This window comes from Pogoniulus pusillus, chromosome 5, assembly GCF_015220805.1.
Source record: "Pogoniulus pusillus isolate bPogPus1 chromosome 5, bPogPus1.pri, whole genome shotgun sequence".
Taxonomy (NCBI): Eukaryota; Metazoa; Chordata; class Aves; order Piciformes; family Lybiidae; genus Pogoniulus; species Pogoniulus pusillus.
The window spans coordinates 20,346,645-20,373,407 of record NC_087268.1 but is presented as its reverse complement, the minus strand read 5'-3'; the positions used below and the strand labels follow the sequence as shown (position 1 = coordinate 20,373,407).

At 42.3% G+C, this 26,763-nt stretch overlaps 1 protein-coding gene across 2 annotated transcripts; it reads right to left on the bottom strand.

Annotated features, from left to right (window-relative positions):
- Nucleotides 1–13,952: 13,952 nt before the first annotated feature.
- Nucleotides 13,953–25,513, bottom strand: PARP11 (poly(ADP-ribose) polymerase family member 11). 2 transcript variants are annotated; one of them, XM_064143433.1, is made up of 9 exons: nt 25,371–25,513; nt 22,574–22,635; nt 22,343–22,471; nt 22,124–22,244; nt 19,891–19,966; nt 17,952–18,024; nt 17,724–17,854; nt 15,209–15,360; nt 13,953–14,813 (listed from the first exon to the last, which is right to left on the bottom strand). In XM_064143433.1, the coding sequence occupies exons 3-9, from the start codon at nt 22,466–22,468 to the stop codon at nt 14,500–14,502; spliced, it is 993 nt and encodes a 330-aa protein (XP_063999503.1). In that variant the 5' UTR covers nt 22,469–22,471; nt 22,574–22,635; nt 25,371–25,513; the 3' UTR covers nt 13,953–14,499. The 2 variants fall into 2 exon arrangements, with proteins under 2 accessions (XP_063999503.1, XP_063999502.1); XM_064143432.1 differs by lacking the exon at nt 22,574–22,635.
- Nucleotides 25,514–26,763: the final 1,250 nt, after the last annotated feature.

Genomic DNA, 26,763 nt, shown 5'->3' with positions numbered 1-26,763 from the left:
AGATAACAGAGTTGCTCTCTGGCTTTGGCTGCCTGCACTTCTCTCTCTCTAACCTGCTGTCTGTGTAACTAATCCATCTGCTTCCTAACCCCCCTGGCTGATTCTCCAAACTCACCTTGAACATAAGGCAATAACTGGGATAAGGTAGAGGAATGGAAGGGAGGTGAAAGGGTGCTTGGGAGCCCCTCCTGGGGACTCTGGTTTCTGGGAAGGCTGTTGTGTTGCTGTATTACTTTATACCTTGTCTATGTCTGTCTGTAGCTATATGGATTGTAAATACCTGATTGGATATTGTGCTAAGCTATAAATATAAAGCTCCATTCTAATTTCCATCTCGGCTGAGTCTAGTGTGGGTGATTTTCTTAAGTGTGGAGGGGCAGGTAACACCCAAACCATCATGTATTTGAAGCAACACTTCATTAATGATGAGTAGTACTGAACTAACAAACAGCAGGATGCAGAAGTCACTGACACAGGGTACCTTTTGAGAAAAAAAAAATATTGATTTATGTCTTTGCTATAGAAAGTGAACAGGAAAAATGCAATGAAAATCAACTATACTAATTTCAAACTTGCATTTGCAATAGAGGGATTCTAGATAGTCATTCTAATCAAGCTTCGTCAAGAACTGTAACAGTATATTTCTATTGTGCAGTCCGTCAGTAGAAAACATCTTTATTTTGTATAGTTGTGCCAGTTTGAAGCTAGCTAGAATGTTGTGGTGAGAAGGATTAGATCACAGGCTGTGAAACAGAAACAATGGTGATGTCTACTTCACTCATAGGTTTGCTGAGATGGATAAGAACATGAGTAAAAACATAGATAAGGCATTCGGACACAGCCTGGGCTTTGAGCTACATTTCTCTCTAACCTCACCTTCCGTCTCCCTGATTAATCCACTTGCTTCCTAACTCACATGGCCAACCCTCCATTCTTCCTTGGGGCACAAGGAAATGTCTGGGGTAAGGTAGAGGGGTGGGAGAAGGTGGAAGAGTGATTGGGAGCCCCTCCTGGCTCACTCAGTTGCTCCTCACAAGATTTATTCTCCAGGCCCTTCACCGGCTTCATTGCCCTTCTCTGGACCCACTCCAGCACCTCTACATCTCTTTTGTATTGCAGTGCCCAAAACTGAACTCAACACCCGAGGTGTGGCCTCAGTAAGGCCAAGTGCAAGGAGACAATCACCTCCCTACTGCTGCCAGCCACAGCATTTTTAATACAAGCCAGGATGCTGTTTGCCTTCATGGCTGCCTGGGCACACTGCTGGCTCACATTCAGCTCTTGTCTGTTACAACCCCCAGATCCCTTTCTGCAAACAGCTCTTCAGCCACTCTGCCCCAAGCCTCTAGCATTGCTTGGAGGTGTTGTGACCCAAGTGCAGGACTTGGCATTTGGCCTTGTTGAAACTCATCCCACTAATGCTGGCCCATTGATCTAGCCTATCCAAGTCTCTCTGAAGAGCCTCTCTACCCTCATTCAAATCATCACTGCCACTTAACTTGGTGTCATCTACAAACTTACTGATGACCTCTCTATGCCTGAATCAAGGTCATCAATAAAGATGTTAAAAATAAGTGGTCCCAACACAGATCCCTGTCCATCCAGGGCTTTATCCAGCAGACAGTGTGCTCATGCAAGCCATGAGTAGCCAATCTGTCTACAAGAATCTTGTGAGGAACAGTATCAAAGGCTTTTCCAAAGTCTAGGAATACAACATTGACAGCCTTTCCCTCCTCCAGTTGCCAGGTTATCTTGTCATAGAAGATCAGGTTGGTCAGGCAGGACCTGCCCCTCATAAAGCCATGCTGACTTGGCCTTATCCCCTGGTTATTGTTTATATGAGGTATGATGGCATTTGAGATGACTGCTCCGTGACCTTCCCTGGTACTTCTTGTATTCTGTCCATTGTCGCAATCTCAGTAAGGGAATGTCTTGGGATGCTACTGATCTGAAACCTGTGCACGAGAGGTAAGGAAAACAGCAAATCAGACCATTTTAATGATACTTTCCACAACCTCTTAGCAACTACCTCCTTCATTAGGCAATAAAACTAGGAATGAAAAGATTTTTGGAAGTGCCTACCCTTGATGTACTACACTCAAGACATCGCAAATGGTATAATGGAGAGGGGGAAGTCTGAGTGTAGGATAAGACCTCTGAAAAGTAATCTCAAAGCAAAATAAAACAGTTTCATGAGAACAATAGACAATCAGTTAATTTGAATAAGAAAACACAAGAAAGATGAGTAAATAAAAAAAAAAACAACAACAATTTAAAGTCACTGTAAGTATTCAACTGGTATCCTTTTTGACTCTGTTCACCTTAACAGCTTGCATCCAATGCTTCATATGACAGCTACAGAATGAAAGGTAACTGATGACTGGTGGAACCTGCTGGAGGGTGGGAAGTCCCCGCAGAGGGATTTGGACAGGCTGGAGCCATGTGCTGAGGCCAATCGCATGAAGTTTAACAAGGCCAAGTGCTGTGTCATGCACTTTGGCCACAACAACCCACAGCGGCATTACAGGCTGAGGGAGGAGTGGCTGGAGAGCTGCCTGGTAGAAAAGGGCCTGGGGTGTTGGTGGCCAGCTGACTGAACATGAGCCAGCAGTGTGCTCAGGTGGCCAAGAAGGCCAAAAGCATCCTGGCCTGTGTCAGAAGTGGTGTGACCAGCAGGAGGAGGGAGGTGCTCATGCCCCTGTACTCAGCACTTGTGAGACCACATCTCGAGTTCTGTGTCCAGTTTTGGTCACCACAGTATAAGAGGAACACTGAAGTGCTGGAGCAGGTGCAGAGAAGGGCAATGAGGCTGGGGAGAGGTCTGGCAAACATGACCCATGAGGAATGGCTGAGGGAACTGGGCTTGTTTAGTCTGGAGGTTGTAGTGGGGCTGGAGCTGGTCTCTTTTTCTCAATTACTAATGATAGGACAAGAGGAAATGGCCTCAAGTTGTGTCAGGGGAGGTTTAGGTTGGGTGTTGGGAGGAAGTTCTTTACTGAGTGGATGCTGTGGTAGGCCTGATAGACCCAAAATAGGCTTATACATGTCCTGCCTTGCCTAGGCATGCTTTTCTGCTCTACCAGAGAGGCAAGCACAGGAAACAGACACAAAAGAACCAGTAGCCACTGAGTCTGGCCTGCACAGGGTCCTGTGGTAAACAGAGTACACACACTTATCTTGTGCCTGCCTAGAGCAAGGCCTGTGCTTTTCCCAAATTAGGGAAAAGTGAGCCTATGGCTTTGCCTAATATGGTATGGTTTGGCTAACTGCCATCCTGATTGGCTATTCTGTGTCCAAAGGGCAATTAATCTCTGCCCACATCAATAAAAGGAGATAAGCAGAGAAACAACCTGCTTTGCTTCCCTGCTCTTTACTGTACTTCTCTGCTGTGTTTAGCCGTGCTCTGTTGTTGCCTGCTGCAATTGCTTACTGCCTTATTCCTTGCCTGGTAACCTCCACTGCCATGAAATTACCAGGAGCAGACTCTAGATGCCTGCATGCAATCAGCCTTTGTGCTAAGACTGCATGACATCTACCTCTACACCTGAAAGTCCTCCTTAGCAGTCCTGGACATATACACAGATCATCCAGAAGAAGCCAGGAGACAAGGTCAGAGATTGTCTGCATCCTTTCCCCAGAAGCTGGGAAGATTCAAGCCTCAATGTCCAACTAGACAGAATCCTCTGAAAGCATTTGGGCACTGTCTGGACTGTGGCTAGCGCCCGTAAGGGTAATAATAATTTGTGAGTAAATGCTTAAATGCCTCTTTGTAATTCTCCATTGCCTTCTGCCATAGAGCAGAAAGAGCTCCTTGAGCCCATCTACTGGGCAAGTGGCATATTGACTGCAAGCAGCATTTGTCTGCCGGTATCTTCTCTTCCAGTTCAATTAGTGTTTATATATTTTGCTGGTTATTACTAGATCTAGATATTATCTATGGAATGTTTCCATGACCGTGTAAGAGGGGGGTGGCAGAGTTCTGAATAGCAAAATTAATAAACAATATGAATTTTGGAAAATAATCATCTCACAGCAATTAATTCCTGCAACAGGAAGTCCAGCAGAGAGCCACAAAAATGATTAAGGAAGTTGAACATCTTCCTCATGAGGAGAGACTGAGGGAGCTGGGGCTTGGAGCTTGGAGAGATGACTAAAGGGTGACCTCAATCATGTTTATAAATGTGTAAGGGGTGAGTGCCAGGAGGATGGAGCCAGCCTCTTCTCTGTGATGCTCAGTGACAGGACAAGGGGCAATGGGTGGAAGTTGAGGCATAGCAGGTTCTGTGTGAACAGGAAGAAGAATTTTTTTTCCTGTGAGGGTGACAGAGCACTGGAACAGGCTGCCCAGGAGTGTTGTGAAGTCTCCCTCTCTGGAGATATTCAATAACTGTCTGTATGTGTTCCAGTGTGAGCTGCTCTAGGTGATCCTGCAGATGAGCTCCCAGCCCCTGGCATTCTATGATTCTATATGGGCTGAAAAGATACAGTTTATTTAGTGGCCAGTGTTTATTTGAGGTCTGAGTTTTATGTGTTATTTTGACCTCACTTTTGTGTTGGTGGAGCAGGCAGGTTAGCCCTTGTGCTAAACCATTACAGAAAACCTCTCCATAGGGCACCTGTCCTCATCAGCTCCCTTAGGACCTGCACCAAGATGTGCTTCAGCAATTTCCTTGACCTGTTTGTGTCTGCTGTGTGATGTTCCCAGTTGATGTCTGGGAAATTAAAATCGCCCATAAGGACAAGGGTGGTTGATGTAGAGATATCCCATAGTTCCTTGGTGCATTGCTCCTGGTTGGGTAGGTGATAGCAGACTGCCATAACAACATCTGCTTTACTTTTTTTCCCCTTCATTCTTACCCAGAGAGTCTCAGCCATCTCATAACCAGATGTAAGCATCCAGCCCCTCCCTGACAGCAACTGCCACCTGCCCATGCCTTAAGTTCACTTAGTTTGCCCATCCTTTCTGCAAAGCTGATGCCACAGAACCCTCTACTGAGTTATAGAATCATAGAATCATAGAACCAACCATGTTGGAAGAGATCTCCAAGATCAGCCAGTCCAACCTAGCACCCAGCCCTAACCAATCAACTAGACCATGGCACTAAGTGCCTCATCCAGGCTTTTCTTGAAGACCCCCAGGGACGGTGCCTCCACCACCTCCCTGGGCAGCCCATTCCAATGGGAAATCACTCTCTCTGTGAAGAACTTCTTCCTATACCTACCCTGGCACAACTTGAGACTGTGTCCCCTTGTTCTATTGCTGGTTGCCTGGGAGAAGAGGCCACCCCCCACCTGGCTACAATGCCCCTTCAGGTAGTTGTAGACAGTAATAAGATCACCCCTGAGCCTCCTCTTCTCCAGGCTAAACAGGCCCAGCTCCCTCAACCTCTCCTCATAGGATTTGTGCTCCAGGCCCCTCACCAGCTTTGTTGCCCTTTTCTGGACATGTTCCAGCACCTCAACATCTTTCTTGAATTGAGGGGCCCAGAACTGGACACAGTACTCAAGGTGTGGTCTTCACTGTGCTGGACGTTGCCACTTAGCCTGAGAGCCCTCAGAATTCTGATGGTACATATGACCATTAAGCAGCTCAGTCTTTTCCCAGTGCATGATTCAGCAGCAGGCCTATGCCTCCCTAATTCTTTACATTTTGGGTTGAGTTTGTTTGCTTTGTTGTTGTTGCTGTCTTATTACTGCTATACATCTAGAAATCCTTTTTGCTGCACTTCAAATCCCTCGTTGAATTTCATCATCTGTACTAAATAAAAATTCTAACAAAGAAAGTTTTTACTTCCATATGACCTGCACTAGAAATATTTTTTCTTAAAGCACATACATGCTTCATTAGGACTGTTGCACAAACTGGCACTTTTTCCAGTAAGGCAACATAAGCTCAGGAATAAAGCAGGAATTAATAGGGGTAATAGTGTAAATTAAGAGCTTAGAAAGCAAGACTTAAGATCTACATTGCATATTTGCCCTGTCCCTCAGAAGACAGTGTCCATTCTTCCCAGTTGCAGCTCAGCACTTCCTACCTCTTCTGCCTGTAGAGGAAACCAAATTAGCTATCTAATCCACAGTGACCTATTTCTTCCCCCTTAATGTTGGAAGTGCAGCCTTTGTGCATGCTCCTGCCTACCAGCAAACCCATTTCTGAAATATTAAACCCCACCATATTTGCAGGGGAATGTTCAAATCAGGGCATCCTGATTTTTTTTTTCCTATCACATTTTACAGCCACACTCTTCATACTCCTCAGATTGAAAAGCAATTAATGTTTATTTAATGTTTATTTTAAAAGAACAATGGAATTTTGGAAAGTTTCACTGCAAAGGTGTGGAGTCAGTTGTATAATAGATTAATTTCTCTCTTAGGCTGTGCCATGATACAGTTCTAATTCTATGCAATATTCCACAATGTGCTAAATCATAAACTAGTCTTTAAACCACACTGCTATTAAAAATCTTGATTTACTCTATGAAATGTATTGTCTGTCAAACCCAGCATTAATTTTATATTGCCTTAATTATTCTACAAAATGTTATGCTGAGGGGATCATTTTTTGTCCTCATCTTGGTAATCTGTCATGAAGCATTACATGGATTCCAGCCCAGAAACAGCTGAAGTGCACTGACAGCTAAAGGCTCTGTTAATCACATCTCCTCAGATCGGGGTTTCTTTCATTTAAAGAAATTATAGAGATAGGTAGAGAGAGAAAGATAGGTAGAGAAAGACAGGTAGAGAGAGATGGGTAGAGATAAAGGTAGAGAGAGATGGGTAGAGAGAGAAAGATAGGTAGAGAGGTAGAGAAAGATAGGAGAGAGATAGGTAGAGGGAGGATGACAGGTAAAGAAAGACGGATAGAGAAAAAAAGGTAGAGAGAGATGGGTAGAGAGAGAAAGATAGGCAGAGATAGACAGAGAAAGATAGGCAGAGAGAGGTAGAGAGAGATAAAGGTAGAGAGAGAAAGGTAAGTAGAGATAGATAGATAGAGAGAGATAAGCAGAGAAAGATAGGCAGAGAGGGATAGGTAGGTAGAGAAATTTGAAACATATTGTGCATCAAATCCAGCATTAATTTTATATTGCCTTAACTATTCTCCAAATGCTAAATGCTCTGTCAATCACATCTCTTCAAATGAGTATTTGTCCATTTAAAGAAATTATCATTCTAAAGAGAATTGTATATATTTTTCTTCACTAATGCAGTTCTTGTAAGTAGAATGTTGAATACAGTTCAGTGAAGGATTTTGTGCATTAAAGGAAAACTTTTAGAAACTCACCACATTATGAGCATGCTTGATGGAAATCTGCTTTTTACAAAAAGACAGAGGAAGGTCATACTGTGGATCTGGAAATCAGTTATGTTTACCATTACTGCAGCTCAAGTCCAAGAAAAATGGAGAATCTGTTGTAATAACCAGTGAAAGCACACAACAGAAGACAGTTCTTGTCCAGAAATCAATTGCTTCATAGAGCAGATTTAGAGCAGTAACACAGTTTCCTTTGATTCATTAACATAAAACCAGAATGGTTCATTCGTTATTCAGACTACAGTAAAACTGATAATTGTTGTGGAAAGGACACAAAGGCAAAGTGTATGCAATAGTGCTGGTATGGAGATACTCCAGGAGGCTTGTTAATCTGACAGGAAGCCAGCTGTGATTACACAAACTTTGTGTTCACAAGCCCTAGTCTTCATGGGAGACTTCAACCACCTTGAAACACGTTGAAGGAACAAAACAACAAGGTATGAGCAGTCCAGAAGATTTCTGAAATGCATTAATAATTTCATCCTCCAAGGGGTAGAAGAGCTGATGAGGAAAAGTGGAGCTCATTGTTCTCACAAAGACTGGTGGGCAATCTCATTACAGCTAAGGCTGCTCTAGGCACAATGCACTGTAAATGGGAGCTACTTCCAAAGACATGTATCTGTAATCCCTGTTATATTTTGTCTTCACATTTCCTATTTTTCTCTGTGCCTTGTGAACAGCAGACAGCTACACAACATCCATTTAGAATCACAGAATTAACCAGGTTGGAAGAGACCTCCAAGCTTATCCAGGCCAACCTAGCACCCAGTCCTGTCCAATAAACCAGACCATGGCACTAAGTGACTCATCCAGGCTTTGCTTGAACGCCTCCAGGCATGATGACTCTCCACCTCCTTGGGCAGCCCATTCCAATGCCAATCACTCTCTCTGCCAACAACTTCCTCCTAACATCCAACCTAGACCTCCCCTGGTACAACTTGAGGCTGTGTCCCTTTGTTCTGTTGCTGGTTGCCTGGCAGAAGAGACCAACCCCACCTGGCTACAGCCTCTCTTCACGTAGTTGTAGACAGCAATGAGGTCACCCCTGAGCCTCCTCTTCTTCAGACTGCACACCCCCAGCTCCCTCAGCCTCTCCTCACAGAGCTGTGTTCCAGGCCTCTCACCAGCTTTGTCGCCCTTCTCTGGACATGTTCCAGTATGTCAACATTTCTCTTGAATTGAGGAGCCCAGAACTGGACACAGTACTCAAGGTGTGGCCTGACCAGTGCTGAATACAGGGGCAGAATAACCTCGCTTATCCTGCTGGCCACACCATTTCTGATCCAGGCCAGGATGTCACTGGCTCTCTATACAGGCCAGGAAAGAAAACTGAATGACATTGTAACTAAGACAAATCATCCTTCCTACTCAAAATCCATTTTTAATAAAGAACAGGATCTTTTGCCTGGTTCACTTTATGGCAATACAAATGCAAGCAGAGCATGGGAACGGAAAGAGGGAGATGAGCAGGCTAAGGCCTTACACTGCCTGGTTCGTGAAATCAGGACCCAAGTTAGATATTCACCATCTGTTACTGGTTTACATATTAGTCAAAGGAAAGAAAATCTACCAGTAGAGAATGTGAGCAAAGAGAAGAAATATTTGAAGTTGTTTCCTTTTGTGTAAATATGATTTAATTTTATTGGCATTCATTGGCTAGCAGATCAAAGCAGGACATTTCCACTATCTGACTTCCTGGTAGGCATACTATTAACATCCTGACCAAGCAGCTTCTCCAAATGCTGATACATTTACCCTTTCATCCCTAACTGCAGAACACATACATACAATAGGCAAACAAAATATAGAAATTACATTTCTCATTAACAAAGTCAATAGCTAAGAGCATAGCAGTATGAAACTCTTAACAGCTCAAAGTGCACAAGGAAGAGACACTCCTTTTATGCCACTACATGGACATGATTAACGTCTGAATAGGTAGTTTATTTTCTTTCTCGTTTTGCCATACTGTATATCCTCTCTCCAATACACTGTATTTTCTTTCTTGCTTATTCTACTACACACCAAATAACCTCCTATTCTCACACATTCTAATTAAGTCCTTTAAAATGAAAAAGTTCTACTCAATAGAACTTGTGAGCTTCCAGTATTTGTGTTCACCTTGGCCACTGCTTCTCCAGGAATCAGGATGAAAACCCAGTGTAAACAGTCCTGCTACATACATTCACTTACCTGGAAGGAGTTTGCAGCAAGATGAGTGTTGGTCTCTTTCCCCAAGTAACAAGCAATAGAACAAGAGGAACTGGCCTCAAGATGCACCAGGGGAGGTTTAGATTGGATATCAGAAAAAAATTCTTCACTGGAACAGGCCAATCTGAGAAGCAGTGGAGTTACCATCCCTGGAGATACTTAGATGACATGTGTATGTTGGCGCTTAAGAACACCAGTTGGTGGTCTTAAAGGTTTTTTGGAACCTTAATTACTCTCTGATTCTGTGATTCATTATCATAGGAGTGGAATGTGACCTCTTGAACTAAATGCCACAAAAGTGGGACCAGAACTGGAGGACATGTGGCACAACTATCTATAAGAGTACATGAAGGGAGAATGTTGCTCTTTTAAGGGTCAAGAACTACTTCCTAAGGAAGGGAAGGAGGAAGCTGTGAGTAAGAGCGTATAGGAACACAAATCTGATTGACATGGTAAGGGAGGAAGTGGTAATAACCAAACTAGATCAATCACATCAATTGATAAAGGCATGTGAGATGGTGAAAAAGTTTATTCCAGTGGGGTTATCTGAGTGGAGACCTGCCAACTGGGAAACTAAAGGGGGAAAAGGGGAAATCCAAAACAAAATACAGAGACACAGACCTGACAAGCATATAAACAACTGCAAGAAACAAACCTCACCACATACATTAAAGTTAACTAAAGGACATACAGGTCAAAGAAACTTTAGGACTGACATGCTCATCAAATGTACAACCTGTATAGGTCATTAAGAAGCATAACATTTAGCGATGAGTCTTCATCCTGAAGGTAATCTGCAGGTATGTAGACTCCACAAACGCTTTAGCCTTCATGCTTGTGTGCTGGTAACAGTTGTCCACAAACCAGCAGCTGAAGTGCCATCCAATGGACATGGACAATGGCACTGAGTGCTCCCTGAGCAAGTTTGCTGACAACACCAAGCTGTGTGGTGCAGCAGACAGGCTGGAGGGCAGGGATGCCAGCCAGAGGGACCTGGACAGGCTGGAGAGGTGGGCACAAGCCAAGCTCATGAGGTTCAACAAAACCAAGCGCAGGGTCCTACATCTGGGTCGGGGCAGTCCCAAGCACAAATACAGGCTGAGCAGGGACTGGCTAGAGAGCAGCCCTGAGCAGAGGGACTTGGGGGTGCTGGTGGATGAGAGGCTCAACATGAGCCAGCAGTGTGCACTTGCAGCCCAGAAAGCCAACCAGATCCTGGGCTGCATTAGGAGAAGTGTGGCCAGCAGGACCAGCAAAGTGATTTCCACCCTCTACTCTGCTCTGCTGAGACCCCACCTGGAGTACTGTACCCAGTTCTGGAGCTCCCATTACAAGAGCGATGTGGACATGCTGGAGCGTGTCCAGAGAAGGGCCACAAGGATGATCAGAGGGCTGGAGCAGCTCTGCTGTGAGGCCAGAGTGAAAGAATTGTGTCTGTTCAGTCTGGAGAAGAGGAGGCTTCCAGGTGACCTTCTTGTGGCCTTCCAGGATCTGAAGGAGGGCTACAAAAAAACTGAGGGACTTTTTAGGATATCAGGGAGTGACAGAACTAGGGGGAATAGAGGAAAGCTGGAGATGGGTAGGTTCAGGCTGGCCTTGAGTTGTTCAGCATGACAGTGGTGAGAGCCTGGAACAGGTTGCCCAGGGAGGTGGTTGAGGCCCCATGCCTGGAGGTGTTTAAGGCCAGGCTGGATGGGGCTCTGGCCAGCCCGATCTAGGGTAGGGTGTCCCTGGCCATGGCAGGGGGGCTGGAACTAGATGATCCTTGTGGTTCCTTCCAACCCTGACTGATTCTATGATTCTATGTACTCCTGGAATTTACATCACTAATTGCAGCTGGTACATTATAGTGCTTGGATGGGAGGGCACTGGGACATCTGTTAAAAAGCAAAACAATCTTTTTGTTACTGAACAAACTGTCCCTGTTAATGAATTGGAATGAACACAGGCACATTCCCAAATTTCTTTGGATTAAATTAGACCTGTTCAGCAATAAATGAATACATGCCCATTCCAAAAAGCAAAGGCAGCAAAGGAGGCCACTATGATACAGAATAAGATCATCTCTTATTGAAATGTTCTGCCACAATGGTAACTGAACAAGAAAGCTTTACCTCAGATCAAGACTCCTAAGAGAAGAACATGCTCACTTGAAGAGGTATAAAAAGGAAATGGAACACACAGTTTTACTACATGAAACAGCAACAGAAATTATCAGGTTTCCTTCCCTGGTATCAGACCAAATCCTTTTTAAATTTAACGCTCTGTAGTTCAAGAAATTATTTTCCTCCCTTCATCTCTCACTGTTCCTTTTATTAAGTACAACTATTTACTGTATTTGCTACGTGTAGAGATTTGGCCCTTGCTTGCAATAATAGCCTCTCTTCCTTGACATTAAAAGGATGGCTACTTCACAGAGATACTTCAGCGTCAAGATTCCTTAAGACAAAAATAGGCACTAAAAAGCAGAAGAGGGTATTAAAATAAAAGATGAAAATACAACTGCACAGTGGCCTGGTAAGATTAAGATTCTGCAATTCCATTTCAGTTGAGTGTTAAACAAGACAACATCACACAAACACTTGGAAATGCCACTAAGACCATTACAGATTATATAATGTTGTGCCCATGAAACACTGACAAAGAAATATCATTTTTCTTAACTAAAAATGTCCATCCAGACTTTAGAAAAAATAAAAGGCCAAATCAAAGAAACAAGAGCATGTATATTTGTTAGTCTGACAGAAGACTGCATAAGAATAAAAAGGATTCAGTAATACACAAATTCCCTGCTACTAAATTTTATACAATTCAAGGAGGAACAATGTACATTTTGCACAGCTAGTGAATCAAAGACAAATCAAGCCTACAGGAGTGTAGCCTAGAGATCCCAACCAGGATCAAGATCATACTTCCTGTCTCACTTAATCCTTAACAGTTTAGGAACAGAAGAAAAAGGAAGAACTATCATGAAATTATAAATACACTCAACTTGTGCAAGACCCTGCTGACAGGCAAAGACAGTAGCACTAAAGAGAGGGAACAGAAGTTTGCATCCTCAGTTATGATGCCATAGACATAGTCATATTCTGTTTCCAGTTTCACAGGTTTAATGTGATTTTGGCATGGTCATGCCAGCTGCAGTGCCTTTTCAATACAACAGATTTTAAACACAGCCTTTGATCCCAAAGTCCAGTAACAAATCCACGACAGACCAACATAGATCATTCTGTACCTGCCAGAATTATATACTATTTCTATAAGGATTTGTTATTGCTCATAGCCAAAGCAGTAGCTTGGAAAGCTTCCACCTAGATTTTGTATTACTGTCCCTTAGTGCTCCTTTAACAAAGCAAACCACCAGAGATGCAACTATGTAGCAAATCATTTAACATTTCAGTGCATTTCACTGCAACAGCCTCTTTTTCAGGCTCTTCAGGTACTTAGGTACTCCAGTTTGCCCTTTACCCAAACACTGCCTCTTTTGCTCTTTCTACATGTGAAAAATACTTAACTTTAAAACGGTAACAGAGTTATGAAAGCCTGGTATACACAAATGTCACTGAAAGCTTTCTACTAAACTGTTTAACACCAAGAAGATGGCATCTTTTGAAATTGTTCTTCTTAGTTGAACTGCACTATTATCTGCATACTGTCTTCAGTAAGAGCAGGTACACAAGAATGCCAAGTGCTTCATAAACCCTATCCAGACAAGAATCACAGCAGCACAGCTGCATGAATGTAAGTGTGCACACACACACACAGAGTAATAGGAGAGCAAAAATGCCATAATAAGAACTCAGAAACGTGTATGGTACTGCTGATACTCCAAACCCAAGTTTAACAGTCACATATCCAACAACTAACAACAAGAACTTAGGTGCGTAACTTCCATCAAAACGAAAACTCAAATCCTAGTGCAAGGGCTCTGTCATCTTGCAAATGTGTAACTGAAGTGTACAGTAAAACATACCTACAAGTTAAACATTGCTAAGGGAACTCTGAAGTTCACCAAAGCTGCTGTTTTCTACATACAGCTGGCAGATTTTTTTGGTAGATTTATAATCTAAGAGATTTCCAAATAGAAGGCCACACTGTCCTGGCATCATCTGGGTTACAGAGCTAACTTTCTTCTTAGTAGCTATAATAGGGCTTTGTTTTCAATTCAGGAGGAGGCAAATGCTAATCATATACTGACATTTTCAGTTGTCCGTGAAGAATCATGGACCTTCCAACTTCCCATGCTTTGCTGCTGTGCAAGAGCACAAGCATCTGGGGGAGAGCACGGCCAAGACCTAAACCAGCCAAAAGGATATTCCACACCATAAAACATCATACTTCATATAGAAACTAAAGGAGCTGGCCAGGAGAGGTGGGAGGAGTTGCTGCTTCAACATTGGCCACAGGTGATGAGCAATTGCACTGCCCCTCACTTCTCAGATTTTATTTTTAGTTACACTCCTTTTCACTATAGTTAGTAACACAAAAAGTGAGCAGCTGTGTGGTGAGGTTAAACCACGGGAAACATGTACTACAAAACATGGACACACACATGAATGTAGCCACGTCCCCTGCTTTTTTCCCCCATTGTTTTTGTTATGTTCTACAGACAATCTTTATAAAAGATTAATTTCCTCATATGCATACTATATTACAGGCATCTTTCTACCACACAAATACTTGCAATGCATTAATAAAAAGAGAACATAAGTCTTGCCTTGGAAAACTTACCCATGCCCAGCACATTTAAGGCCAGATAAGACCAAGCCATTTCACAACTGTACTAGTCTCTGCATTTGCAAAACGTATTGGTAAAGTTTCCGGATTTAAAAACCTGTTTGACAACCTCTTCAACATTTAACAGCTTCCCTCCTTCAGAAACACCTCTCGCGCCTCATGTGTCTGCATTATTGTCTTTACAAAATGAACAAAAGTATCAAAAAGACAAACATGACTCAGTTCAATTGCTTTCAAAGTTAACAAAATTCTATTAAATACTCAGGGTAGATTTGGTTTGCATCAAAGATAACGAAGATCTTTGGGTTCCAGGTATTATCCACACAGCTGTCATACAAGTTCACAAAACTTCCATCCTTTGAAGGAGGCCTCATATATTTTGAATCACCATTGATATAGTCACCAGTTAATACACGAGCAAGAAACATGACTTTATCTGATCTGTGCAGATGAGGCTGCAGATTCACACCATGAATTTGGAAAGTATCTCCATGTTTCATGTCCTCTTTGCAGAAACGACTGGAATAGGATGCATCTCTTGCAAAATAGGTGCCTTTCAAATAGAAAAAAACCAACAACTGATGACATTCTTATGACTGATTAACTGCTAGAGCATGGATCTAGACACATCTATGATAGACTGACCATAGCATCTGAATGATGAAAGATGTTTATTCTTTTATGTTTATTAGGCATCCAGTGGGTTTCTGTTCTAAATTATTAGATTATATCAACGTGACCAAATAATTTTAGTGAGAATGTTTCAGTAGGGAGATTGTCCTGAGATCAATACTGCTTTGTTAGGCACCCCTCCCCTACACTCCCTGGTCCTACCAGACAGGCAATATAAAAGCAGAGCTAGATTAAACAGCTCTTGGGTATGTTATAGGGAACACTCCACAATGCTGAAGTGTTAAGACTGCAAAACTAAGTTACAAAAATGCTTACCTTTTCCATATACAGCAGCATGCATCCCATTTATTCTCCAGTCAAAGTTGTGTATGCATATTGCTTCTACAAATTCATTACTGGTGCCATGAAATAACATCTGTTCATTAATAGTTGGGACACCTCTCTTCTTCTTTAGTTGAGCTTTTTTCCTACAAAGAACACACAATACACCACAACAAACATCTGCATGATCAAAATAAATTACTCTTCACAATATGGCAGAAAGGACAGATCTAAGCCACTCTACTTTTAGAAGTGTCTAGACGATTCTAGTTTTGAAGGTACATATATAAAAATCACACACTTCTGGATGCTTTGGACAATTTTCAGACATAATTCAAGATTAGAGAAACATATTGCAATGAATACCTTGTTTATAAACACATACATTTCACAGAAGTTAAAATCTTGCAGCACTTGGCTTAAGAGATATGTTTAGTCAGGTTTATTGCTCAGCTTTTTTTTTTCCTTCACCTTTTAGTGCTTGTTTAGTATCTTTATTGATGATCTGGATGAGGGCCAGAGAGCAGCCACGCAGAAAGGGACCTGGGGGTACTAGTTGACAGCCAACTAAACATGAGCCAGCAGTGTGCCCAGGTGGCTAAAGCCAATAGCATACTGGCCTGTATCAGGAATAGTCTGGCCAACAGGACTAGGGAAGTCATTCTTCCCCTGTACTCAGCACTGGGCCCCTCACATTAAGAAAGATGTTGAGGTGCTTGAACGTGTTCAGAGAAGGGCAACAAGGCTGGTGAGGGGGCTGGAGCACAGCCCTGTGAGGGGCAGCTAAGGGAGCTTGGCTGTTTGGCCTGCAGAAGAGGAGGCTCAAGGGAGACCTTATTGCTCTCTACAATTACTTGAAAGGACGTTGTAGCCAGGTGGGGGTTGGCCTCTTCTCCCAGCAACCAGTGATGGAACAAGAGGACAGAGTCTCAAGCTGCACCAGGGGAGGTTTAGGCTGGATGTTATGAAAAAAAAATCTTCACAGAAGGAGTGAATGGCATTGGAATGGGCTGCCTGGGGAGGTGGTGGAGTTGCTGCCCCTGAAAGTGTTTTAAAAAGACTGCATGTGATGCTTAGTGCCAAGGGTTAATTGATTAGATGGTGTTAAGTAATAGGTTTGACTTGATGATCTTGAAGGTCTTTTCCAACCTGGTCAATTCTGTGATTCTGTAACTTAAATTCATGTCCTTATGCATATTCATTAAGGTACTTTAAAGTAAGAATAAATTACATATCTTTTAAAAAATCATGCAACTTATGCAAAATTTAAATATACATATCTGAGCTGTTTTCTCACCATTCAACACTGTTCACCTGGGTTTAATAGTGTAGTAACATCTTTAAAAGTGATTCTGATATGTATGCTTTCTCAGAGGGTACACAAATAATCTGCCAAATAAAACTGCTTAAGACTGATACTACAAAATAAGTGAGACCAGAACTCTGTGCATCCCACTCCTCCCTGGCCAACAGAATACATAGAGGGAAAAGAACTTTACAAAAGCTTTTGTAGTACATTAAACTTAAAGAAATTACAAGAATGTGTGCTATTTTGGCAATTATTTCTGTCATAGGTTTCATCAAGTTGAGAAATGAAAACAATCCACAAATATGAATTTGCATTGTTCACTTACAAATAGTTAAAGCAATACAAGCCTGGCAAAGAATTATTTTACAAAAAGCTTCTCCTTACTTCACTGTAAATAACATGGAAATACACCACATGGGACATCCTGAACATCTTTAATGCTTGTGCTATTTTGAGCCTAGCTAGAATGTTTTGGTGAGAAGAGTTAAGATTACAGGCTGTGAAAAGGAAACAATGGTGATCTCTACTTTACTCATAGGCTTGCTGAGATGTATAAGAACAAGAACATAAACATAGTTAACACACTCGCTCACTGTCTGGGCTTTGGGCTGAACTCTCTAACCTAACCTGCCCTCTGTGTGATTAATCCATCTGCTTCCTACCCACCCTGGCCGACCCTCAAACTACCTTAAACATAAGGCAAGATCTGGGGTAAGATAGAAGGGTGGGAGGAAGGCAGAACGGTGGTTGGGAGCCCCTCCTGAGGACTCAGGTTTCTGGGAGGGCTGTCATGTTTCTGTATTACCTTTTACCTTGTGTATTTCTGTATATATTGTAAATACCTGCTTGTATATTGCACTAAGCTGTAAATATAAAGCTTCATTCAATATCCAGAGCTGCTGGGTCTAGTCTGGGTGATTTTACAAAGTGTGGAGGGGCAGGTAACACCCAAACCATCACGATGCTTCAGTCTTATCTATGCTACATCTAATCCCTTTCTACAAGTATTACATCTCTATACTTGTAGATGCTACAGTATTGACAGCAGAATTCTGAATACAGAGAAATGACAGGTAAGGAAATTCAAAAAGAAAAAAAGGTCTATTTTAATTCATAATAAAAAGCAATTAAAGATATTTCTGCTGTAAGATTCTGAGATCTGCTCTGTGAACAACCTGCAGGTTTTAGAAATAATCTCACCTGCAAAAAAACTCCCAGAGGTCTAGATTTTGTATTCTCTTAATTCTTTTAATTCGGTGGCTATCCATTGTTTTGCCAAAGAGACTAGAAACTTCATCATATTCATTTGTTTTCTTTTGCAATGGAATAAGCTGGCAGGGAAAATAAATATCAGTATGTTAATATTAATTCAATTTGATGCATTCTTTCATTATCACATTTTTGATCAACTTTCATGCCAATTCTTACCTGATAGGGCTCCTCCGTATTTACATTCTCCCAGTGTGAAGGCATAGGAATAGCCTCATTTTCACAGATGAAACTTCAAAAAGAACCCATAAAACCACATCATGTCAAAGACATAAACCATTTTTATTCCTTTCAAACTGCTCCAAACAATACAGTACGTAAAAAAACTTACATAAAGCCATTCAGGATTTTAATTTAAAGGCTGTTGTCAGCAGGTAAGGTCAAAGGCAAGAAGTCTTATTTTGTATTCAAATTCTAGCTTAACTCATAACTAAACCAGGGTAATGAATGGCTTTACTACACCATCTACCCCCAAAAAACATAGGAAGATAAGTCCACATCATCAGAAAAGCAACACTAGTTTAGACATGTGAAAGTCTATATACACAGCCTGAACATTCCTACCTATCAGGAATTGCAATTAGTTTAAGCTTCTGCAAACTGAGCCCTTATTTGAAGCGTTTAAAAGCATCGTGTTAGAAATACACACTTGAAAAAAATCATAGTTGAATTCAGATTTTTTAAAATAAAAAATACAAGTAAACCCTTAAAAAAAGTTTTCAGTATATGCACCACACTCACAGCATTTTTAAGGCTTAATAGCAGGACTAAATGCAATCATGTGAAAGTAAACAATGATGTCATCACACAGAAAGAGATTACTAAATGCAGTTACTACAGAAATAAAAATCCAGAAGTGAATGATCACATTATTGCATCCACTCTTCAGCAAATAGCCATTGGAAAAAAAATGGTGTGAGAGTTCAAAAGAACAGGCTTTCTAAAATGTCAGCAGAAAAGGACTGCTACCACATATCTTATTACAAATACCAGACCTCTTTCTGAAAGTAAAACCAGATTGCAAATGGGAACCAAATTTATTTCTAAGAAATTATTTGGACAAGAAAACACACATATTGCATACAGTCAATTTTACTGTGTCAGTATCACTACACAGATCAGTCTATTGCTTAATGAGTTTTAGATTTACATCAGCCCAGCTTTACATCTAATGATTCGAATGGCAAGAAATTTAATAAAAAGCAATTAGACCACCATAGCAATCTGGTTATTAGCATCCACTTTATTGCAATTTCAAATTATTTAAATAATAGGAACATACAAGCAAGGGATATAACTCAATGCTTTTTTGCTGCTGCAATACTACTTCTAAATAATTGATGAAGTCATTATAACAATGAAACAACGCTTCACTTTTTTGCCACTTCCTCTCCATAGCAACTCTGATTGGAGCAAGGGACTCCAACAGCTAAAGTCAGGCACAGCTTTAAGAACTTTGCCAAAGGCTATCAGTATGCAGTATGTCTCATCTCGCTCACTGAGTTCCTTCTTTTTCTGTGTGCTAGTTTGAAGCTAGATAGAATGTTCTAATGATCAGACTAATCCCCTGGCTGAACCTCCATTCTTCCTTGGGGCTGAAGTAAGGTTGAGAGGGGTGGGAGAAGGTGGAAGGGCAGTTGGGAGCCCCTCCTGGGGACTCAGGATTCTGGGAGGGCTGTTGTGTTTCTGTATTACCTTTTACCTTGTATATTTCTGTATATAACTGTATATACTCTAAATATCTGCTTGTACATTCTACTAGCTGTAAATATAAGCTTCATTCAAATTTCCAGAGCCAGCTGAGTCTAGTGTGAGTGATGTCAAAGTGGGGGGGGGGGGGCAGGGAACACCCAAACCATCACATTCTGAAAAAAAAAACACAAAAAAACAAAGATAAAGATAAAACCCAATCTGTAAATGAGTCACCCTTCTTTTCTGAAACGTCTTCCTTCTTTACTTGACTAGCTCTCCCATCTTGGTTCACCTCTTACATTGTTTGATACAAAAAGCAATAAATAGAACCCATCTTTTGGTTTCATTTTACTTGGAAGAATTAAGAATAAAATAAAAATGAGGAATCTTGCTTTTATTTCCTTACCTGAAAGCACTGATAGAAAAGGGAGCTCGCTTTATTGGACGTTGCTTAAGGGTAGTTAGGTTAGTCTGTTTCATCACTGAGCATAAAACAAGAGTTAGAATGAAAGTTTCTGGAATTTCTCTATAGCATATGAAACACTTAATTGTCATTCAAAAAATAATAGCACTACACCGAAAGCTGTGTGACAGGAACTCTTATCTCAACAATTAACACTTCAGCATTTTTCATTAATGTTTCTAAATATTGGCCTCACAATCATTGCCAGTTATATGACCTGGCAAAAGGTGCAAATATTACACCAACCAAAAAATTACTATTAAAATACCCATCTAACATTCATACAGTCACAGAATCCACCAGGTTGGAAGAGATCATCCAGTCCAACCTATTACCCAGCCCTACCCAATCAACAACATTCAGTCCCACTAAATCACTGGCAAAACTTTTACTGGCTTTACTATAGCTGGTAAGATGAAGCACAGTACTACCATCCTTAATTCAAGATATAATGAACAGTAACATAAAACCCATTCTTTAGCATTTTTATTTAGTACTATTTTTCTGGAAGCAAAACAATTTTTTTTTTAACAGACATTTCAAAACAAGTAAACTTCCTTTTATCACACTGCTTTGCTCCCACTATATGAAATACTACTATTTAAACATACAGCTTATTGCTGTTTTGCAATTTAATCATAAAATAATCTATGGGTGGAAAAGCTTTACACATGTAATTAGACCACAGCATTCAACAAAGAACAGATTAACTTATAATTAGCTATATACATTAAATTCATTTACAAACATGCCATAAGATCTTTACAATCTACCAAACAAACTCTTTTGCCTATAGAATCATAAAATCATTTCAGTTGAAAAAGTAATTTAAGATTGAGTCCAACCTATTTCCTCCTTATTCTAACAAAAGAATTGGCCCTGACTACCTGAGGAATTATTAAATCACTTTTATGCCAGTATGTCGTAGAAAACTTCCTTATAATGTTTTTTGTTCAAACTGAATGAAAAAGGTTTTTCAAGCTTACAGGTAGTTGCATGTTAAAGAAAAAAGGTTTGAACTTTGCAGTCCTGCAGATGTGTGCTACATACCACCTTTAGCTGAGGTTAAGTGGCAGTAACAGGATGAACTGGTACTACATAAGGCATCCTACTTTATTAATAAAAACAGAAGAGGGCAGCTGTTTCTAAACTTCTAGGTACTTTCCAGTAAGGAAGACACAGAAACATAGAATCAACCAGGTTGGAAGAGACTTCCAATATCATCCAGTCCCACCTAGCACCCAGCCCTATCCAGTCAACCAGACCATGGCACTGACTCATCCAGGCTTTGCCTGAACACCTCCAGGGACGATGACTCCACCACCTCCTTGGGCAGCCCATTCCAATGCCTATCACTCTCTCTGGCAAGAACTTCCTCCTAACATCCAGCCTAGACCTCCCCTGGCACAACTTGAGACTTTGTCCCCTTGTTCTGTTGCTGGTTGCCTGGAAGAAGAGACCAACCCCACCCTTTCAGGTAGTTATAGACAGCAGTGAGGTCACCCCTGAGCCTCCTCTTCTCCAGACTAAACATCCCCAGCTCCCTCAGCCTCTCCTCACAGGGCTGTGTTCCAGGCCTCTCACCAGCTTTGTCACTATTCTGTGGACACGTTTCAGTATCTCAACATCTCCCTTGAACTGAGGAGCCCAGAAACAGACACAGCACTCAAGGTGTGGCCTCACCAGTGCAAAGGAAGAATAACCTCCCTTGTCCTAATGGCCACACTGTTTCTGAGCCAGGCCAGGATGCCATTGGCTCTCCTGCCCACCAGGGCACACTGCTGGCTCATCTTCAGCTACTATCTACCAGCACCCCCAGGGCCCTCTCTGCCTGGCTGCTCTCCAGCCACTCTGTCCCCAGCCTGTAGTGCTGCTTGGGGTTGTTGTGGCCAAAATGTAGAACACTGCACTTGGCCTTGTTAAGTCTCATCCTATTGGCCTCTGGTACACCCATCCAGCCTGTCCAGGTCCCTCTGCAGGGCTCTCCTACCCTCCAATAGATCAACACCTGCTCCTAACTTGGCATTATCTGCAAACTTACTGATGATGGACTCAATCCCCTAATTTCCAATCTCAAGTCTACTGGATACAAGAACAGTAATTTGCTTAATTGACAAATTAAGTCATGTATCAGGTACCTTCTATTATTTCAGTTCACTCTATACAAGATACATACCTGAAAAGTCTAGTGTGTAGTTAAATTTTGTGGTAGTAAAAGAAACAGAACCACGTGGATTTGTTCGGAAGCTCCTTTCAATGTCTTCACTGCTGACAGAGCAATGATTGTTTGAATCAGTCTTCAAAATAAATGAGAAAGCACATTTAGACAAATTCAGGAATATGTACTTTGATGTATGGTATCCATCACAGCTAATATAGCTTCATATGCATTTACCTGAAACATGTGCCATTTACCACACTCAGCCAAATAAAACCATCCCCACTGGGTATCAGAGGTATCCATCTCTTCGACTGAACTTTCTGTCTTTGGAAAACATTCTTCTGATGTTCTTTGGAGCATTTCCTGAAACATTCATGCACATAGGTAAAGGAAGTTCTGATAGTATTTGCAAAAATGCATTGAGGGATCGATTTAAAAAAGCAAAATAAAGAGAATTTACAATACTTTAAAAAAAAGTGGCAGGCCAGGTGTCTTCCATACAACCAATGACTACCATAGCTGGGTTTCTGCAGAACAGAAGAACAGAGGAAAGGACACAGAAGAGGCCTACAAAATCATGACAAAGCCAATACACACAATAACGAATTACATTTTCTTCCAACATAAGGAGAAGACAAAGATCAAAGGTTGCATAAGTAAAGTTCAAAATACTGAAAGAGAAAATTCTTCATAAAATCTTGGAATTATTTTTCCATTGTATGCTGTGGATTCTGCAAATTTACGGAAGTTCAAAAAACAGCTAGACAAGTTCAAGCCTACCAAGAGCTATGCCAGAATACATCTAGAAGTACAGTATCTGACAGCTATCGGTTTCCTCTTCATTCATCAATAAATCCTGAAAACTTCTGAAATTTGCCATCCTCCATCCCCAGGCAAAAATTCTAACTAGGTTGAGAGGAATCTTTCAGGAATCTTTCTTGCCTTAGTCCCATAAGATGTCAGCAATTAATCCACTCTAATTGCTTAACCAAGACTGGCATTCCTTCCAGCAATTTCCTTAACTTTTGTTTCTAAGAAACTGAACACTCCCCTTCAGCACAAGTAAATCAAACAAGGGTTAGCTAGCAATCTGGATGTTTCAGATGTTGCCTGGGCACTTCAACCAAGAAATAAAATTGGAACCTAGATGCAAGTACTGGAGGCACCAGCTCACCAGTGCTGCTGGGGCAGGAGTTAAAATTGGAAGGCAACTCTTTTAGCATTCTGATTTCCCCTTATTCTTCTTAAACCTGCCCTCTATGATTGTCAAAAAACCTCTCTGTGTTAATTCTAGAGACTACTTTAATCATCAAAAGCACCAGAAAAGCCAGATGCTTAGAAAACAAGGGAATCAGAAGTGGACATTTCTAAAGTGCAGAATCTAAGGGCAAACCTGCTTTAGTACAAACAGAGACCTACAGCAGCTACAAGGCTACATACATAACTGTCTTAAGAACGAATGGAACAACAGTAAAGGTACATCACCTGCATGGGAAAATATTTTGAAATAGATAAGAAAACTGTTCCCTATTTTAGAGGGCATCTGTCAACATCTATTCCACACAGCAATGCAAAGTCACAGAGTCTTCATTGTTAGGTGTTAACGCACAAGTGCCCACATCTCTTGATGAAATATCATTGACCTTCTGCTTGATTCTTCCTCTCAAATAAGTACTTGACTATGTTCTCTCCTACAGAGTGAAGGCAGAGGTAGTCTATGCTTTTTAAAAGCTTAGAGGAAAGCAATTCAGGCCTTTTAGTCAATGTTTCTTTTCCTCATGTTCCCACAAACTTTCTAGACTTCATCAGGATTGCAACATTAGTTCAGGGCCTTGAATGTGATAAACTACATCAACAATACCTGTAATACCATTTGAACAAGTTATAAACAGAGAAATTGTGCTCATTTGTGTCCTATTAACACGTGTATTCCTGTGGTCATAACACAGCCTCTAGAATAAACTATTTACTATGGAGGCAGTTATTCCTAGAGCTTTCAGTAATGTTACATTATATTCACATGTATTACCCCAATCACAACGTTTAGTGTAAGCAGGCAGATTCCAGAATAGTTAGAAGTATGAAATAATGACCCAAAGGCACGAACATGTAAAGCCATAGAAACAAGAGAAGCTCTGAAAGATGACACAAGTCTGAATTGCTCGACATACGGATGAATTTAAAAGCAAGCCTGCACAATTTATATTTATTTTGTCCAGGAAATCTGAACAGTGAACAGAAAAATCTCAGTGAGTTTTTCTGTGTGCCAGACAACTACCAAAGGTGCATCAGTGAAAATTTTATTAGCGATGCTGTCGCTAACAGGTGGCCTCTCAACTCCCATTATCAGCACTGTTTCTACCGGTGCAGGAGTTACTAGAACCACTAAAATTAAACAGTTACTCTGACTTCCAAACAGAATGAATGGTCACTGGGTGTTGTGCTGACTGTACAGCTTTACTGCTGCTGGTAATGGACTGCCTCATTTTCCTGAGGTACTTCCTAATGACAAATCTGATTTCACAGTATGTGGAATCACAGAATGGTTTGGGTTGGAAGGGCTCCTTTAAACCCCCACATCATAGGAAAAAGTCACCTTCAGGTTCTCAAAGCCCCATCCAACCTGTCTTTGAACACCTCTGGGCAACCTGCTCCAGTGTCTCACCTCTCTCAAGGTGAAAAATAATGAAGCATTCCAAGGGGCTGTTGTCCGCTTTCTTGTGCTGCCTGCTTCCCTTGGAAAATTGCACTTTATTGCCAAAGACTCTTTCACCCACGAACACCAACTTTATACAGTTCCCTGCTGAAAACTCTAGTAGGGCTGAGAGTCTTCATTACAGCACAAGAGATTTTAGATTGCAGGGCCAGAAGGAAGAACAGCATCAGCACTAGTGAGGGACACAAGGTTAAACGACAACGCCCTCGCATCTCTATCATCACTTACCCGCTTTGTGCTGCTGGGGACCCTTTTAGCGACCCCCTCCAATGCTGACCCCCTTAGAGCTCAAGGACACGGTGGAGCAACCGATATAAACACAGCACTAGTCTCTCCCCATGTGGGCCCTAAGTTTTCCCACTGGAACGGTGGCCTACGCACCCTCCACCCTCTTCCCTAACCTGGCAGCGCGCTCGCCGGCGGGGACTGGGCGGCAGGGGAAGCGGCCTGCGGGACGCGCCTAGTAGGAAACAGACTGAAGATGAAGAAAACTAAAGGAGCGGTCGTTTCCGCCGTTTCGCCCGTCCTCCTCCCGCCCGCACTCACCGCATCGGCCGCCCACCCCGGGGTCGCTCCCCACATGCCGCCCGGAGAGTGTGTAGGGAAACAGTGCATGTGGGCAGTGACAGCAAAGCCCAGGGCCCACCGCCACGGCGCGGCCTCCAGGCGCTTCCGTTAACGGCGGCGGGCGAGGGAGGCGGGGCAACGGCGGGTAGAGGGCCTTCGATAGGCTTGTCACGCAAAGGGGTGGGACCTAGCATGTAATTATGCAGCTGGATAGGAGGAGCCGGAGAGGGAGTGGAGAAGAGGTGGGGTCACTGTCGTGATGGTGAGAGGGAGAGGGAGGGCCAGCGGCAGGAGTGGCCAGTGACGGTCCGGGCCTGCTGCAGTCGGTGCTGATGGACCGGGATTAGCTGGAGTAAATCACAAAGGCATATGTCCAGGCGGGTTTGGAATGCCTTCAGCGATGGAGACTTAAGAACCTGTCTGGGCAGCCTGGTCCAGTGCTCTGACACCCTCAGAGAAGATTTTTTTCACCTTCCGTTCGTGTAGAACCTTCTGTGTTCCATTCTGTGTCCAGCGTCCTGTTACTAGACACCACTGAAAAGAATCTGTCTCCATCCTCCTGATACTACCCTGTAGATGTTGATAAGTATGAATGAGATCCCCCCTGAGTTCTACTTTTCTCCCAGCTGAACAGCCCCAGCACTCAGCCTCTCCTGGTAAGGCCACTGCAGTCGCCTTCTGCTCTTTGCAGCGTGGGTAGTGTTTTGGCAGTGACAGGACACAGACACGTGTCTTTACAAAGAAAGACATTGCAACATGCAGCCTCAAATAATGAAAAGAAGTGGGAATTATAAAGAGCACAAGAGGAGCAATGGTTGGAAAATGTTTCAGGTTTTAATTGGCTGTGCCATATCAGAGATTCAACCTCATAGGATCATAGGATGTTAGGGGTTGGAAGGGACCCAAGGAGGTCATCAAGTCCAATCCCCCCAGCCAATAATATCTAACACAGATCACAGAGGAACACATCCAGACAGGCCTTGAAAGTCTCCAGAGAAGGAGAATCCATGACCTCCCTGGGGAGCCTGTGCCAGTGCTCTGTGACCCTTACAGTAAAGGAGTTCCCCCTTGTGTTGAGGCGGAACCTCTTGTGATGCAACTTACACCTGTTGCTCCTTATCCTATCCTAGGGAGCAAGTGAGCAGAGCCTGTCCCCTGCCTCCTGGCCAGCCTTCAGATACTTAGACACATTTATCAAATGCCCTCTAAGTCTTATTTTTCCCAGACTAAAAAGCACCAGGTCCCTCAGCCTCTCCCCATCAGACATGCCCTTCTGTTCCCTAATCATCCTCATAGCCCTCTTCTAGATCCTCTGCAGCAGATCTCTGTCCCTCTCAAACTGGGGAGCCCAAAACTGAACACAATATTCAAG